Below are 16479 nucleotides of genomic sequence, written 5' to 3' on the forward strand. Positions count from 1 at the left end.
CAAAGTGTATGCCAAGGCAATGACCTCCTTCAACCAACGGCTAATAGATAGTCCAGAGGGTTTTGACCTCTCCCACGTGCCTCATAAGTGACAAACAGGTTCTGAGATCTATAAAAGGGGGCTGATTTTTCCAAAAAGCAGAGCCCTCCTGACATCCACCCCTAGCAGCTCCGCAGACTGCACCTATTAGAGACTACCTGCAATCACAGGACCTCTATTTTCCAAGCCAGCTGAAAAGGTGAAGACCCCTTGGGCCTAAACGAGAGCAGATTACCACCTCCGCGTTGATCCTGAATAATGGCACCCCACATAACAGAGCACCCATTTTACCAATTTTACCAGCGGAAATGACGTCTGTTAGAAATACCACTGTAAGGGTGAGACACATTATCCTTGCTTCCTTCCACAGGCTCATAAGGGGGACTCTGCAAATACTTGAGCATCTGTGGCAGGTCCCATGTTGGAACCAGTGACCGGACACAGTGTTTTTTTAAACTGTGAAACCCTTCAGCTTTCGGGCTACTGGGGAGACCTCTTCCTGACCAATTGAGAGAAGAATGGGTTTGCTCTCAAACTGCGCTCACACATGAAGTAACAAGCATATTGCAGATTAATTAAGTAGTTTTAATCAGTGCCGTTGCAGCCTGACACGTGTTTCGAGCTTCCAGCTCTTCTACTGAGGCTGCTTATACAAAATTATAAGACATGTTTGAAAGGCAAAAACATATATCGAGCGTGGTTCAATAATAAAACAGACAAGAGCCCAGACCCAGGGCAAGCAAGGCAGTTAGGGTATACCAAACAGAAGTATAAGTTATGATAATAGACAAATACACCGAATGCACATTACAATTCAACCCAGTTCAGACAAGAGAGAAAAAATTAACATAAGATGCGCATTTTGGTGGGAGAAAACATAATACATTAGAGAAACAGGGGGAGGAGAAAAGAAACACAATTATTAAGTAAAAGAAGAGATGTTCATGGTGATCAGACAGAGATACATGTGTAGAGCCACATACTAGTATAATTTTACCTTAATCTTGGCTTATGTTAAATCTAGTTACTGGAGAAAAGACAAAAGTAGAATGGTTGTACTTGTACAAGGTCTGTAATTTTACTACACAAGGGAAAAGATTGAACCCCACTTACCAGTGGTTGAGGCTAAATGTTAGGTTAATTAAACGTGGGCTCCCTAAAAAACAGAGAAGGGATGCCTATGTTAATAAGAGGCTGGCTGACTAAATTAACACATAAAAGTCATATGAAGTTAAAAATTGGCATACCATTACTTTGCAGTTGCACGAAAAACGTATCTGTAAATTATTGTATTGCTGTAGCACGGGCGATGTTCCAGGAGTAAAATTGCGTGAGGAAAAACAAGAAAAACAACAAAGGGTCAATTAGCCAGTCGAGTGGGCTATCTCTGCGATCATCCGAAGTAGCAAGGAATGATCGAAAAAGTGATGCTCACGGATAGGGCTCGTGTGCAAATTGTCATCATTGACTCACCAGCGCGTTCACTGCTATGCGAGGGACTGGAGCCAAACGATGACCCAATGTGTCCTGGGTTAACTAGGACCAGGGAGAGAAGCAACAGCGAAAACGCCCGTGCACGGGCAAAACACAGCAAAAATAAATGGAAGACCATGCGCCATGATGGACTAGTCTAGGTAACATGTGATTAAACAGGACGGCGAATAGAATACAAGGGCAAGGAAACCTGTATTCTGATAAGAATGCCCGATCCATAGAATTAAGACTCTTAAGAGTTGTTCACAGTAGTCAATAGTCTATTAAAGGTACACGTATACCAAAATTAAAAGGCGCATGATAGGTACACGTGCACAGAGTGTGTGCATGCTAGTGAAAGTCATGCAAGGGGGTGCCTAGACTCAGTTGAAAGAGGAAAACATACAGCCAGAATGCAAAGACAGAGACCTGACCAACCCATGGCTGCCTTACTGCCTTAATTGCTGCTCCCTTGGCTCTGACAGAAGAAGGGTCTAAATCGAGGACAAACCCATCCTGTAAGAAATTGGCAATGTCTGCTGGAAACATTGCAAATGGAGGACCTCTCTTTCCTAGACCAAGCTCAGAACACCCTCTCATGCGTGTCATAGGATTTCTGAGTTGTTTTCTACCTTGCATCTGAGTGGAGACCGAGACCCTTCCTGATAATCATTGCCTGACTATACCCTCCCTTTCAAGGACCATGCCACCCAGCGCCAGCTGTCGCTCTGCACCTTAGGATTCTTCACTGGGAAAGGGATCCTTGGAAGAAGAACAGGAGTGCCAAGACCAGTCTGAGTAGGAAGGGGAACCATGAGCTCCTCTGAAAAACACGGTCACCAGAATTACTCTGTAGTCGGATCTGTGATTTTGCGAAGTACCCTCAGAAGTGGGGGAATCAAAGGAAAGCCCAGAGGCCATGGGATTGACAACGTTTGCAGCGTCTTTAGAATTGTAGTTACGTGCATAGGATTCGGGGAAATGAAGATTCATGGCAAGTAATTAATGTATTAAAAGAAATTACCACAATGAAATGCAATACAAAAAATAAAAAGAATGACATCTGAACAGTCATCCCTAGACCTTCATTTTAGTTTTAAATGCTATTTGTCAAATTCGCTGGAATGCTAAGAGCAGGAGAGCTACATAGCCTGCACAGAATATAGTCCATAACTACCAATAAAGACCTCAGATGAACAGTTACCTCACTGGCAATGGAAAAGACAATCAGAGTGGTGGCGGTTTTGGCAAATTCAAGAGCTAACAGTATAACTGACATTGGAACCAGTCAATAATGTTAGTTAATGTACTTTACCCTTCATGTGTGATCTTGGTTGCAGGATGAGGCCATTAAGTGACATGAGCTAAAATAATTAGCCTTATCGACCATCCTCGTAGAGAAACATGCGACAGTCACACCACGATTTGTGCCGATTACTCGGGTAAAGTGATGAGTCATCCTGAATTCTGGCACGTTGTGGAAGGGATCACCTACCCCAAGGAAAATCACCCGCCCCAAGGAAATCGATGACAGGGGGACTTACTTCTCTCTTTCTGCGCTGAAGCCAACAAAACAGGAAAAGGACCACGATGAGAGCAATAAACACGAAGAGAATGATGATGCCGTTCCGAAGGTCTTCTGCAGGAGAAAAGCAAGCAATTACTGCGCAGGCACGGGGCGTAGACAATCAACAAAACAACACGTTTCAGAAATGAATAGTAAAACACTTCATTTGTAATGAAATATTTGGTCATGATAAATCATTGCTTATATATATGACACGAGCAAAGGTAGCTAAGCATTATTGTCACAACTGCTACCAGCCGTTTTTACTTGACAAAGTAACGCCGTTCAGGCTCTGAGCTTGGAGGGAAAGAGCAACATTATCCATTAAAACTCCCTGAATGTGATTCCCACCCCAATCTTTCTCCATGCTCTGAACTTCAACCCACTGCTCCTCCTTCTCCCTGTACTTACATACCACTCCACATTTTCTTCCTGCCCTCGCTTTCCTTAAGCACCATTCTTTGTGGCCTGGCTATTATCTTTCTACTGCGTCTTCAACATCGTGCACTTCCTCTACCAACAACACTTCTGCCAACACTGCCCCTCTGAATGCTGCTGTATCGGGAGGTGGACTTGGAAGATGCCAGGGAGAGCAACAGCCATGCCAATGGAGAAAAAGAGGTGGCTGCCTCGTCATGGGCCTCAGCAAGTGAGACCTGGCACTGGCTGGGCCTACCTGTGGTGTAGGGGGAGTGTGACCTCAGCATCAAGAGGAACACTGAACCCCCAGTCAAATCTGTTAGAGCTCTGAAAGCCACAGACAGTTTATAATGCTAATAATATTTTTCATTTTTACTTAGCACCTCCGACCAGATTCCTCCAGTATCTAAGCATGGATTCTAATGCATACACAACAGATCATCTTACTGCTGCACACTGTTGTGGTCCTCAATGTGTCTACCTCGGAAGAAAGACAGCCTATGCTGGCCCTGGATTTGAGCCTGTGAATGCATTTTTCATACAGATCTTATCAGCTGGTGCCTACCTTATGTCTCTTACTGGCATACCTTGCCAGTTAATATGGGTGGTAGCCTGACTAGCTGCACAGCTCAGGATTTCAATTCTGACTATTTACCTCCTTTGCTAATTAGTGGTCTCTATTCAACAGTAACTAGAAATGATGTCCTTTGAATTACCTGTGTCTTTAAGAGACCATAGGAGGTAAACAAAAAGGACCAGGCATGGGGCCATGGGAAAGAGTTCAATAGGATAGGGAACAAAAATAGAGCCACTGACAGCAGATCAACGGAAAAAGGCCTCCTGGTGCATTATATAGACAACACGACCCGCAGCATTGCAATGACTCTTCTTACACGCACGCAGGTAGGTTTCTTTACCACCTTTATTGTTTCATTTCCAGACAAACGCATTCAAGCTCCACCGTCTCTCTCTCTCGCCACTCTCCAACCTCCATCGTCCTAGCCTTACTTTTTAATTCTATCCTACCTCACACATTCTAATTCTAGATTCAACTACTTGTGAACACCACTCATCAATGAGTAACATGCTCCTTGAACTTCCTTGAAAATATTTTCATCCTGTATGGCCTTCCATGCTGATGTATATCACTTCCACATACTACACAGCTCTTCCTTCCAGTCCTCTCCTACGTCTCTTCCTTCTCCTCTTACACACAAGTTTACTCCATTTAAATTCCAAACTCTCCCGTCTTCTGTGCGGACTGTTCCATACATCAGCTGACACACCCCCAACCATTTTAAAAGCCCTTGACTCTAAAGCACTGAGAAGTTTACCCGCACCCAATTCCCACTCTCAACACCAATTTATTTTTATTTTCTTTATTTTGCGCACGTTTTAAACAAACTATGCACATAACAAATGCATACAAAAAACGAGGAAACGGAATATATATATATAAAAATAGCAATCATAATCGAAAACATATTACAAAAGATAAAACAATGTGACAGTTAAAATTACCCGAGTATAATACTGCATAAAAATAGTAAATCACAAATTCCTTCAACATCAAGACAATGACCTGATTTTGTTATTTGGAAATACAAACAGTGAAAAACGAACAACCGCTAAAATACGAGACACCTATGTGCCGCTGCAAATTCTCACCCAAAAAGCTGACCCGCGTACCACAATGTGGGTATTTACAAATTTGCCAAAATATTTATACCTCTCTTGACGAAGGGACATGCAAGAGATCAACAGGTGTTCTACAGTTTAAAGCGGCTAAAAGCCACATAATCTAAGATACTAGTTTTATCCAATTTCAAACAAGGACCCACAACATCCATAGAGGTAAAGACATGAAGACACACTCTCATACATATTCTCCTCCAAAATGGATGAGGGAATTTGAGCAGATAAAACAGGAGTTGTCGCAATCACTTTTCCTCCATTTTAAGATGGTTATACAATTTATACCTAGATATCTGAGATTTGGTACGTATCCAATCTTCCTGCCAAAGTTAGCTCTTTACCATTGAATACTCTGGAGATACTAAGAATACTCTGGAGATACGTTCAAGCAGACCAACAATTCATGGGACTTCTTCAACCAATAGATCAATACTGCTGAAGACTGTTTCGAAGTTGCAAAGTTGAGGTCTAAAAACAGTGGGTTGTCTAAATGAGACTTTATTTTGGCAAACAAAGTTAAAAATGCCAATTGTACATAGGCTTGGATTGCCAACAAGCTCAATTCCCAGCTTATCACTGCAATAGGAACACACTTCGGCAAGCCCAAAACTTCTCTCCAGATCAAACCTTCAATGCGGTCCCAGCGAGATAGTTAATTTAAAACCAAAACTCTAAGCACATAGAGTAGGCCAGGGAGGATTTTCTGTCTATAATAAGAAATGGAAGGGAGCAACGAAAATCTATCACAGTTTTTGTTTAATCTAATTAATTGAATCCTCCTTAGACGGTCTTTCGCTACATACACATATTTCCGTAGATGTGTTTTTTCCAATCTTTCATTATCTAACCACCAATTGAAGTGTGTGTATTTGGTTGATCTCGAGAAAGATCTAATCTTGGTCTTATTTGTACTTATTATCAGTCATTCTCTGTCATAAAGGCATTAATGGCTGTAAGTGATCTCTGATGACCCATCAGAGTAGAGTAGAAGATGACCAAGTTATCTGCATACAGACTCCAATGGATCCTAGTCTGACACAATTTGGGAGAGAAAGCCAGGACTCCTACCATACCCTCATCAAGGTCGGGGACATACAGGTTGAAAAGGTCTGGAGCCAGAACACACCCCTGGTGCAGGCCCCTAAATGTTTCAATAGGCCCTCATTAGTCAGCTGCATTTGCAGCGAGGTGTGGAGTGGAGTTTTATCAATGGTCTTAATATATCATCTGGCGGGCCCAACTTAAATAATTTGACCCATAACATAGATTGATATGCAATGTTGAAGGTGGCAGTCAAATCAATGAAGGCCACAAATAAAGGTCTATACTTCAACCTGTAAAACATTCACCACCACCCCGTTAAGTGAGGTACTTAGAACTTTCCGAAAACCGGTCTGCCTAACGCCAGTTCTTTGGGAATGAAGAGCCCATTTGTGAATGTGAAACAAAAGAAGTGACACAAAGAGTTTTTTTCCACTATATCTAATAGGGATATCGGCCGGTAATTTTCAGATAAGAGCCAATTTCCCTTTTTATAAATCAGGATGATATAAGAATATTTTCCATGAGGCCGCAATATACCTGATTGCATGATACATTTCAACACGTTCAGAAACATATTGGCACACATAATGGGGGAATTTGTAAGTATCACGACCCTCGCCCAAAACCCCCGCTGGCAAACCCATTGGCCAGGTGGAGTCAGGACTCGGGCCTCTAGAGCCTGGCATCCTCTTCAAAAGCCCTCATGGGGCCAGTCCTGGCACCTATGGCGCCAGGCTCATACACCATGAATAAACAATGTGCTTGGGAACTACTTTATTATTGTCAGCCAACATGGAGGCATCCACATAGCTTGGTTCCTAAGAATCAAGCTATGCGGTCTAGTGTTTTGGGTGTGGTAGCATAAGGACTACTTTTCCTGGACTATTTCATTGGGGCTATTTAAACCACACCCGAGCAAGACAATACGCTTCGTGTTACTTTGCAGCTTGCACCGTGACGCTCACCGTGTCCAGCTATTCCCTCGAACCTCGGAGAAGCAGAACCTGCAAGGAGACAAAAGCAACATCATTAGCAGCAGCATCTCATCTGCAGTCTTCATCTTTAAACACTCGCAGCTACTGAGAACAGATCCTCAAATCGGCACGCCTCCCGGACAGAACGATCTGAAAGATGAAGATAGAGGCAACATTAAAGAAAGCAGTAGAGACATTTACAAATTACAAACTGCTCAAAAGGCTTACCTGGCTGGTCGCCTCTCGGCTGGCACCACTCGGGACATTCCACTCGCGCTGAAGAACACCGCGACCTACAAGGAAGGAAAACACAGGTTAGCAAAGGCAAGACTTCGCAGCGATGCGCATAGCGCTTACTTACCGCATCATAGTGCTCTTAATGCGCCAACATTTACCAGCGGGTCTCAACCAAGCCAGTTCACCGCGCTGAAGCTCTGCATACCTAAGGGAGAAAAAAGAGCCATTTTAAACAAAGAAAGGCATGCAGGATAGCAACAAAACTAAAGAACAGCAATAAGACCTACCTGAACAATATCAAACGGGCCGGCGTCAGTGAAGTAACTGGACCGCACTCGCCCATGAAAGACAACGTGCCCCTGCAAAGAAGGCAGGACGGAGAGCACGCCTAATTCTACCACAAGGTGAGGAAAGGGCGCCAGGGGGACTGAAATCATACGGGGGTGGAGGGTGGAGGGAGGATACTTACCCCAGTCGGTCAGTCTTGAACACAGTCCTCCTGTATTTTCAGGCAGAACCTTCCCCACACACCACATCAGGGCAAAGCTAAGAAGCATACCAGCGAGTAACCCGGCTGGTTGGGGGTCCCTGTGGATACCAGGTGAGCGTAACAGAACGCAAAGCCTCCCATAACAAATCCACCTGGGCGCCATGGAGACATCAGAAATGGACCAATTGGCTCAATTACTAGGAGAGCTTCGTGCTGAGGTTCATTCTGCCCGACAAGAGACTAATGCCCTCCGGAGAGACCTGACAGTGACCAAAGAAGGCACTGAAGAGATTAGCAGGCAATACTTGCAATCACAGGCAGGACAGTCGCCTCTACCTGGAGGCAATCCAACGATGCAAAACTCCGCCATACCACCCACTCCGGTACAGATCATGTTACCTGGAACAGTGCCCCTGGCACCACCAGAAAGGTTCTCAGGCGACCCACGGAAGTATGCGACATTCATCAATCAATGCCGCCTTCATTTTCTATGTAGGCCTGAAGCATTTCCAAACGACCAAGCTCGGGTAGCTTTTGTCTTATCATACCTGAGTGGTAGTGCAGCAGATTGGTCGGTGCCGTTGGTAACCCATGACGATCCTCTATTACATGACTTTGGGGGTGTTCCAGAGAGAAATGGAAAAACGTTTTGCTCGCCATACCCAGGAACAAGCAGTAGACAATGAACTCTTGTCCCTCCGACAGGGGAATCAGGACTTGTTAACGTACATTGCTACCTTCAACAGACTGGTTGCCAAAGCTAGGTGGCCAGAAAACAAAAGAACCACGTTATTCCATCAAGGCTTACGAGGCAAATTAAAGGACGTCTTAGCCTAGGTGGTTGATCCACCCAGAGACTGTGCAGAATTCATAAATCTGGTCGTGCAGCTAGACCACCGGTTGCAGGATCGAAAGGCAGGCCGGTCTAAGAAAGACCCTCGGACCGTGTATGTTCGACCAAGGGAAAACACACCCCGTGTACCTGAAAATGCTGTAGAACCCATGCAGATTGGAGGGATACGGCCTCCATTAACAAAACAAGAGCGGGACAAAAGAAGACAACAACAGCTTTGTTTGTATTGTGGGAAACCAGGACATTTCCTGAAGGACTGTGCAGTAAAACCCCCAAGAAGAACAGTCGGGGCCACAGGGAAGGATGAAGCTAAGGAATGGGAAAACTACCAAGCTCGACGAACGTAGAGGTCAGTTTGTCGAGTGAGAAGAAAGAGTTGCTGACCTCGCACTTTGCAATACCAGTGATCTTAATTAGCCACCAACAGTCGTCAAGAATGCATGCCGTTGAATCATACATCGATAGCGGAGCAGTTGGAAATTATATTGATCAAGAACTGGCAGCAGAGATGGGGCTTCCTTTGTGTTCTAAGCCAACTATGGACAAGGTAACCAACGTGGGTGGGACAGAAATCGCTTCCGGACCAGTAACCCAGTGCAGAGCCAGGGTAACCTTGCTGTGCCAGGACAGACATCGGGAGTCTATTTCATTCGATCTCATCAAGGCACCTCAGTTCAGGCTAATACTAGGGATGCCTTGGTTTGTTGCTCACAACCCTTTGATAGACTGGCGGGCAGGAAAATTAACCTTCCCCAGTGACTGCTCCCCTGCCTGCTATTACCAAGAGGAGAAACCTGACGTCTGTATCCCCATGACTCCCGGCCGACAGTATCAACCCTGGGAGCAATTAATACCTTGCCAAGTGAATACCATGATTTCCAGGATGTTTTCAGAAAGGACCAAGCCAATACATTGCCCGCGGCACAGGTCCTATGACTGTCAGATCGACCTTGTTCCTGGTGCACAATTCCCTTGCGGCAGGATCTACGCTCTCACAGAACCAGAAAAGCTTCATTTGAAATCCTATTTAGACCAGTACCTTGCAAACGGATTTATCCATCCTTCGAAGTCCCCCGCAGCCAGTCCTTTGTTCTTCGTACCGAAAAAGGAAGGAGACTTGAGAACCTGTATTGACTACCGTGCATTGAACCAGATCACCATGAAGAACCGCTACCCCTTGCCACTTATCCCTGAGATGCTAGACCAAGTTAAAGATGCCCAGATTTATACCTGGTCCTAGTCAGAAAAGGAGATGAATGGAAAACCGCCTTCCGTACTAAGTACGGCTTGTTTGAATATCAATTCATGCCCTTCGGGTTATGCAACGCTCTGCGGCATTCCAGTATTTCATGAATGACATCTTAAGGGAGTTAATTGATGTGTACGCCTTAGTGTACCTAGACGACATCTTAGTATACTCAGCCTCGGAACAGGATCATGTCAGGCACGTTCGTTCAGTCCTCACCAAGCTCCGTCAACATCGCTTGTTTGCAAAACTTGAAAAATGCTTTTTTCATGTCACCGAAGTAGAATTTCTTGGTTTTATCCTTACTCCAGGAGGCATCAGAATGGACGTGCACAAGGTAGATGCCATTCTGAAATGGCCTTCACCGACGTCTCTGAAAGGGGTACAAAGCATACTGGGCTTTGCAAACTTCTACCGCCGGTTCATCCCAGACTTCTCTCAGGTTGTGCACCCAATCACAGTACTATTACGAAAAAACAATAAAAAGTTTGCTTGGACCGAAGAAGCAGAAGAAGCCTTTCAAGAACTTAAACAAAGGTTTACCTCCGCGCCAATCCTGTGACATCCTCGTCCAGACCTCCCTTATGTCGTTGAAACTGATGCGTCCAGTCTCACAATGGGGGCTGTTCTTTCACAGAGAGACCCGGAAACCGGCCAGCTACATCCTGTGGCCTTCTGGTCGAAAAAGTTCTCACCTACAGAGATTAATTATGCCATCACGGACAAGGAACTCCTGGCCATCAAATCCGCCTTTAAAGCCTGGAGGCACTACCTTCTGGGAGCCAGACACACCATTACAGTCATCACAGACCACCGAAACCAGCAATATCTCAAAACAGCCAAGGCCCAGTCCTCGCACCAATTACGGTGGGCCCTTTTCTTCGCCGAATATGATTATGTAATCACATTTCGACCAGGAGTCAGAAACGGAAAGGCGGATGCCTTAGCTCGCATGGGCATAGATGATATAGTATATACAACTCCAGACCCAGTACCTATTATACCTGAATACAAACTCTTGGGTATCACGACAGCCTTAACACAAGCAGAACTACAAAAAGAAATCCAATGGACAATGAATCCTGATGCCTACCTTGCATGGCAAACTCAAGGAGAACAATATACCATCAAGGACCATTTACCCTTTTTTAGATATCGCCTATATGTACCCAAGAAGGAATTACAACAGCATATTATTTCAAACTATCACGATTCACTGATCGAAGGGCATCCTGAGATCGCCAAAACCCTAGCTAAGGTGAAAGAGAACTTTTGTTGGCCTACCTGGCGTAAGGACACCATTCAGTATATTCAGTCCTGCGGTGTTTGCGCACAATGTAAATCACAGAAACAAAAACCATCTGGTCTCCTACAACCATTGCACATTCTTCCAGTTCCATGGCACACTCTTTCCCTTGACTTCATCACTGATCTACCTCCAAGCCAAGGGTTCAACACCATCCTTGTAGTTGTGGACTTATTCTCGTAGATGGACCATTTTCTTCCTCTCAAAGGCCTCCCAGACGCAGCCACTTTAGCAAAAGTGTTCCTAGAGGGTGTGGTTAAGCTACATGGCTTCCCTTCGGTTTTGGTCTCTGATCGAGGCAGCCAGTTTGTTTCAAACTTCTGGAAAAAATGTTGTGCAATGGCGCAGATCGACGTTCGGCTATCTACCAGTCACCATCCCCAAACAGACGGCCAAACCGAGAGAATCAATCAGACACTCGAGCAATATTTACGGTGCATGCTGCACCACGAACAAAGGAATTGGAAAGACCTACTATGGATAGCCGAATATGCATATAACAATTCTTTGCATTCAAGCACCGGACAAACGCCCCTCTATACCCTTTATGGCAGACATCCACGTACCTCTGAACTAGACCTTCCAGCCATCTTGGTAATGCCAGCGGTAAAGACTCTACACACAACCATTACTCAGGCTTTCAAAAGGGCAAAGGAACACCTTATTCATGCCAAAGAAAAACAAAAGAGATTTGCTGACCAACACCGGAAAAAGGCCCCTGATTATCAAGTAGGAGACAAAGTTTGGTTAGCCGCTAAATCCATACCCATCAAAGGAACCCAGACCTTTCATCCCAGATTCTTAGGACCCTATACCATTAAGGCAATTATCAACCCAGCAGCCGTGAAACTGGATTTACCACCTAATCTACACATTCACCCGGTATTCCATGTGTCCCTCCTGAAACCAATGCAACCCGGCACACGGATTGGGACACCACCTAAGCCCATACTTGTTGACGGAGAACCAGAATTCGAAGTCAAAGATATCTTGGACTCTAAATACTCTAGGACCAAACTATATTGTCTCGTCGATTAGAAAGGATTTGGACCACAAGATAGATCCTGGGACCCCAGTGAGAATATCCACGCACCACGTCTAATCAGGAAATTCCATCGGAACTTCCCAACCAAACCTGGGCCAGACAGAAGGAACACCATGGGAGCGGCCTTAGGGGGGAGTGCTGTCACGACCCTCGCCCAAAACCCCCTCTGGCAAACCCATTGGCCAGGTGGAGTCAGGACTCGGGCCTCTAGAGCCTGGCATCCTCTTCAAAAGCCCTCATGGGGCCAGTCCTGGCGCCTATGGCGCCAGGCTCATACACCATGAATAAACAATGTGCTTGGGAACTTCTTTATTATTGATATGATATGATATGATATGATATGGCATTTGTAACGCGCCTATACACAAGTGTTTCAAGGCGCGACGAGGCAGGGAGGGGGGAACAGGAGGGAAAGACAGACAACGATCCTACTAGGCCAGGTGTCATTCAGATCGCGCAAGTGCAGGGGTAGGGGGAAGGGAAAAAGTGCAAGGGGAAGGGGAGAGGGGGAAGTGCTGAACAAGGTAAGTAGAATAAAAAATAAATAAGAAATAGGGCCAGCTGGTGGCAAGTGCAAGGTAAGTGCAGACAAGTGCTGGGAGGGGGGGCTGTAAGGGATGCAGAGACAGTCCCGCAGTGCAGGGGTTGCCAGGGAGGCAGTGCAAGTGGAGAGTGGCTGGGCCAAGGACCGAGGTCGGTGAGAGTGGCCCAGGTGCAGGTTCAGTGCAGTTTCAATGAAGAATTAGCAGGGGAGAGGGAGAGAGAAAGCAGAAGCAAAGAGGAAGGTTTTGAGGGGTGTCCAGTCAACTCGTCGAAAAAAAACTGGTCGACTGCAATTTGGTCGACGCAATTTGGTCGAAAACCAAATGGTCGAATTTTTTTTTTTATTTATATATTTATTTTTCGGGTTTTCGTTTAGTTAAAAAAGGGGTTTTTAGAGAAAAAAAGGGGGTTGGGGGGGGACCCCCCCAAAAAAAAAAAAAAAAGGGTTAAAATAATAAAAAAAAAAATTTCGACCATTTGGTTTTCGACCAAATTGGTTCGACCATTTGTCTGGTCGACCAATTTTTTTCGACGAAATGTCTGGCAACCGTTTTGAGGTTCTTCTGGAACCGAAGATGGTTCTCCTCAAGTTTCAGGGAGGCAGGAAGGCTGTTCCAGAGGGAGGCCCCTGCCGCAGAGAGAGATCTACCCCCAGCTCGTTGCTTCGAGAAGCGGCTGACCCTGAGGGAGCTGGAGACAGATGAGCGAAGGGCTCGGGAAGAAAGATATTTAGGAAGAGAGAGTTGAAGGTATTTAGGCCCCAGGCCCCAGAAGGCCTTGTGGACAATGCAGAGGGTTTTGGACTTAATCCTCGCAGCCACAGGGAGCCAGTGTAGAGATTTCAGTCCTGGAGAGATACGGTCCCTGGGCTTGAGGCCAAGGACAAGTCTCGCAGTCCTGTTCTGGATGAGTTGCAGAGGCGGAGAGTAGAGGCAGGCAGATTAAGATAGAGGCTGTTACAGTAGTCCAGCTTCGAGAGAACCAGGGCTCTGGAGACCGTGAGCTTCTGGGGGAAGGAGAGGAAGGGAAGAATACCTCTGAGGAGGTGCAGCTGGTAGTGAGACTTCTTAGAGACGTCAGTTATATGAGGAGAGAAGGAGAGTGTGGAGTCGAAGATGACCCCGAGGTTTTTTGCCTTGCAAGTAGGAGCAGGAAGCGGGCCAAGAGAGGCTGGCCAGAGCGCTGCAGGGAAGGAGGAAGTGGGTGTGCCGATGAGTAGAATCTCAGTCTTACTGGCATTAAGGCAGAGGTCATTGGCGGCACACCGTTCCTGGATAGCAGACAGACAGTCGGAGATGAGGGAAGGAGAGGAGGAGGCCGAGGGTAGCCTGAAAATGAGCTGGGTATCGTCCGCATAGCACTGAAAGTTGGGGTAGAGAGTGGAGATGCGGTGGGCAAGGAGTGCCAGATACTGGTTGAACAGCCAGGGAGAGAGATTAGATCCCTGGGGGACACCACAGGTAGAGAAGAAGATGTCAGAGAGGAAGGACCCCAGTTGGACCTGGGAGGGTCGATTGGAAAGGAAAGAGGTCAGCCACGCCAGAGCCTGACCAGTGATACCCAGGTTATCACGGAGACTGTTGTCAGCCAACATGGAGGCATCCATGTAGCCTAGGTACTACTTTTCCTGGACTATTTTATTGGGGCTATTTAAACCACACCCGAGCAAGACAACATGCTTCGCGTTACTTTGCAGCTTGCAACGTGATGCTCACCGCGTCCAGCTATTCCCTCGAACCTCGGAGAAGCAGAACCTGCAAGGAGACAAAAGGAACATCATTAGCAGCAGCATCTCACCTGCAGTCTTCATCTTTAAACACTCGCAGCTACTGAGAACAGCTTCCTCGAATCGGCACGCCTCCCGGACAGAACGACCTGAAAGAAGAAGATAGAGGCAACATTAAAGAAAGCAATAGAGACATTTACAAATTACGAACTGCTCAAAAGGCTTACCTGGCTGGTCGCCTCTCGGCTGGCACCACTCTGGACATTCCACTGGCGCTGAAGAACACGCGGCCTACAAGAAAGGAAAACACAGGTTAGCAAAGACAAGACTTCGCAGCGCTGCGCATAGCGCTTACTTACCACATCATAGCGCTCTTAATGCGCCAACATTTACCAGCGGGGCTCAACCAAGCCAGTTCGCCGCGCTGAAGCTCTGAATACCTAATGGAGAAAAAAGAGACATTTTAAACAAAGAAAGGCATGCAGGATAGCAACAAAACTAAAGAACAGCAATAAGACCTACCTGAACAATATCAGACGGGCCGGCGTCAGTGAAGTAACTGGACCGCACTCACCCATGAAAGATAACGTGCCCCTGCAAAGAAGGCAGGACGGAGAGCATACCTAATTCTACCACAAGGTGAGGAGAGGGCGCCAGAGGGACTGAAATCATACGGGGGTGGAGGGAGGATACTTACCCCAGTCGGTCAGTCTTGAACACAGTCCTCCTGTATTTTCAGGCAGAACCTTCCCCACAGACCACATCAGGGCAAAGCTAAGAAACATACCAGCGAGTAACCCGGCTGGGTGGCGTCCCTGTGGATACCAGGTGAGCGTAACAGTAAGGGTGACTTTGGCCAGGCCATCCGACCCAGCCTCCCCATACTGCACTTTTTACTGAAATTTTCCTTTTATCATATTTACGTTTATTTCCTTGCTGCTTCTTCCCGATCCTTGAAATACATTCTTCCCAGTCAATATCCGCCCATTTTGCATTTTGCAACCACATTGGGCACTACGTTGTGTTGGGTTTCATTGCCCATCTCATACGATAATGAGCCATACTAAGGCTCTGTATCGGGTCTACTATATCCATCACTACTCTTTCCCAGGGTAAGTGTGGAATCAGTATTTCTGTCATGGGTATGTCTCTGGCCTTCAAACCTACCTCCTTCACTTCACACTGAACACAATGGCATACCACCTTTTCTATTTGCAAATCACACCTAGACACCAATAGTCTGTCCTCACTCTGTGCTTAGTTTTCGTGATACCTTGATGTCCCTTGTGAGATGAATTTATGATCATCTCTCTAACCTTCAAAGGTGGTATCAGCCTGTCCCTTCTTAATACATTACGCCCCTCTACTTGGGGGTTGTGACCCGTCAGGGATGAAATACGAGTGTATATTCAGGAATTACTGGGTCCGGTAATGTCAGAATTACCCAGTAATTCCTCATTGACGGGTGCCGGAAAAATGTCAACTCCGGCGACATCTGTCGTGTTCTCTATGTATGCCACAAAATGCTGTGTATCTCTGCAGGCTTCACGTGTCAATTCCACTTACTTTTTTGATTTTCATTCAGAATCAGAAAAATAATCAGTGAATCCGCACAAGGGCTATCCATCACATATTAAGTAGCATTCCTCAATCGGTGCGTACGGCTGATTAGTTTCCTAAAACTGCCGTCCTTTCTAACCAAGCTGTATTTGCAGCTATCATAATCTGTGTTAAACAGAACGAGGTTCCTAGACTTCCTCCTCGCGTGCTCTATGTTAAAGAAGTTTTAATGGCCATAGAAAGAGGACTATGTTAAACAGG

At 45.9% G+C, this 16479-nt stretch overlaps 1 protein-coding gene across 2 annotated transcripts in view; it reads right to left on the reverse strand.

Moving 5' to 3' along the window:
* Nucleotides 1-16479, reverse strand: part of LOC138516235 (ras guanine nucleotide exchange factor P-like) — a 797007-nt gene that overhangs the window by 501052 nt on the left and 279476 nt on the right. For both annotated transcript variants that reach the window (XM_069631212.1, XM_069631211.1), the window contains exon 4: nt 3057-3151. In XM_069631212.1, the coding sequence (XP_069487313.1) occupies nt 3057-3151 (95 nt within the window). The remainder of the gene's footprint in view (nt 1-3056; nt 3152-16479) is intronic.

This window comes from Ambystoma mexicanum, chromosome 6q (genome assembly GCF_040938575.1).
Source record: "Ambystoma mexicanum isolate Mex_15411 chromosome 6q, UKY_AmexF1_1, whole genome shotgun sequence".
Taxonomy (NCBI): domain Eukaryota; kingdom Metazoa; phylum Chordata; class Amphibia; order Caudata; family Ambystomatidae; genus Ambystoma; species Ambystoma mexicanum.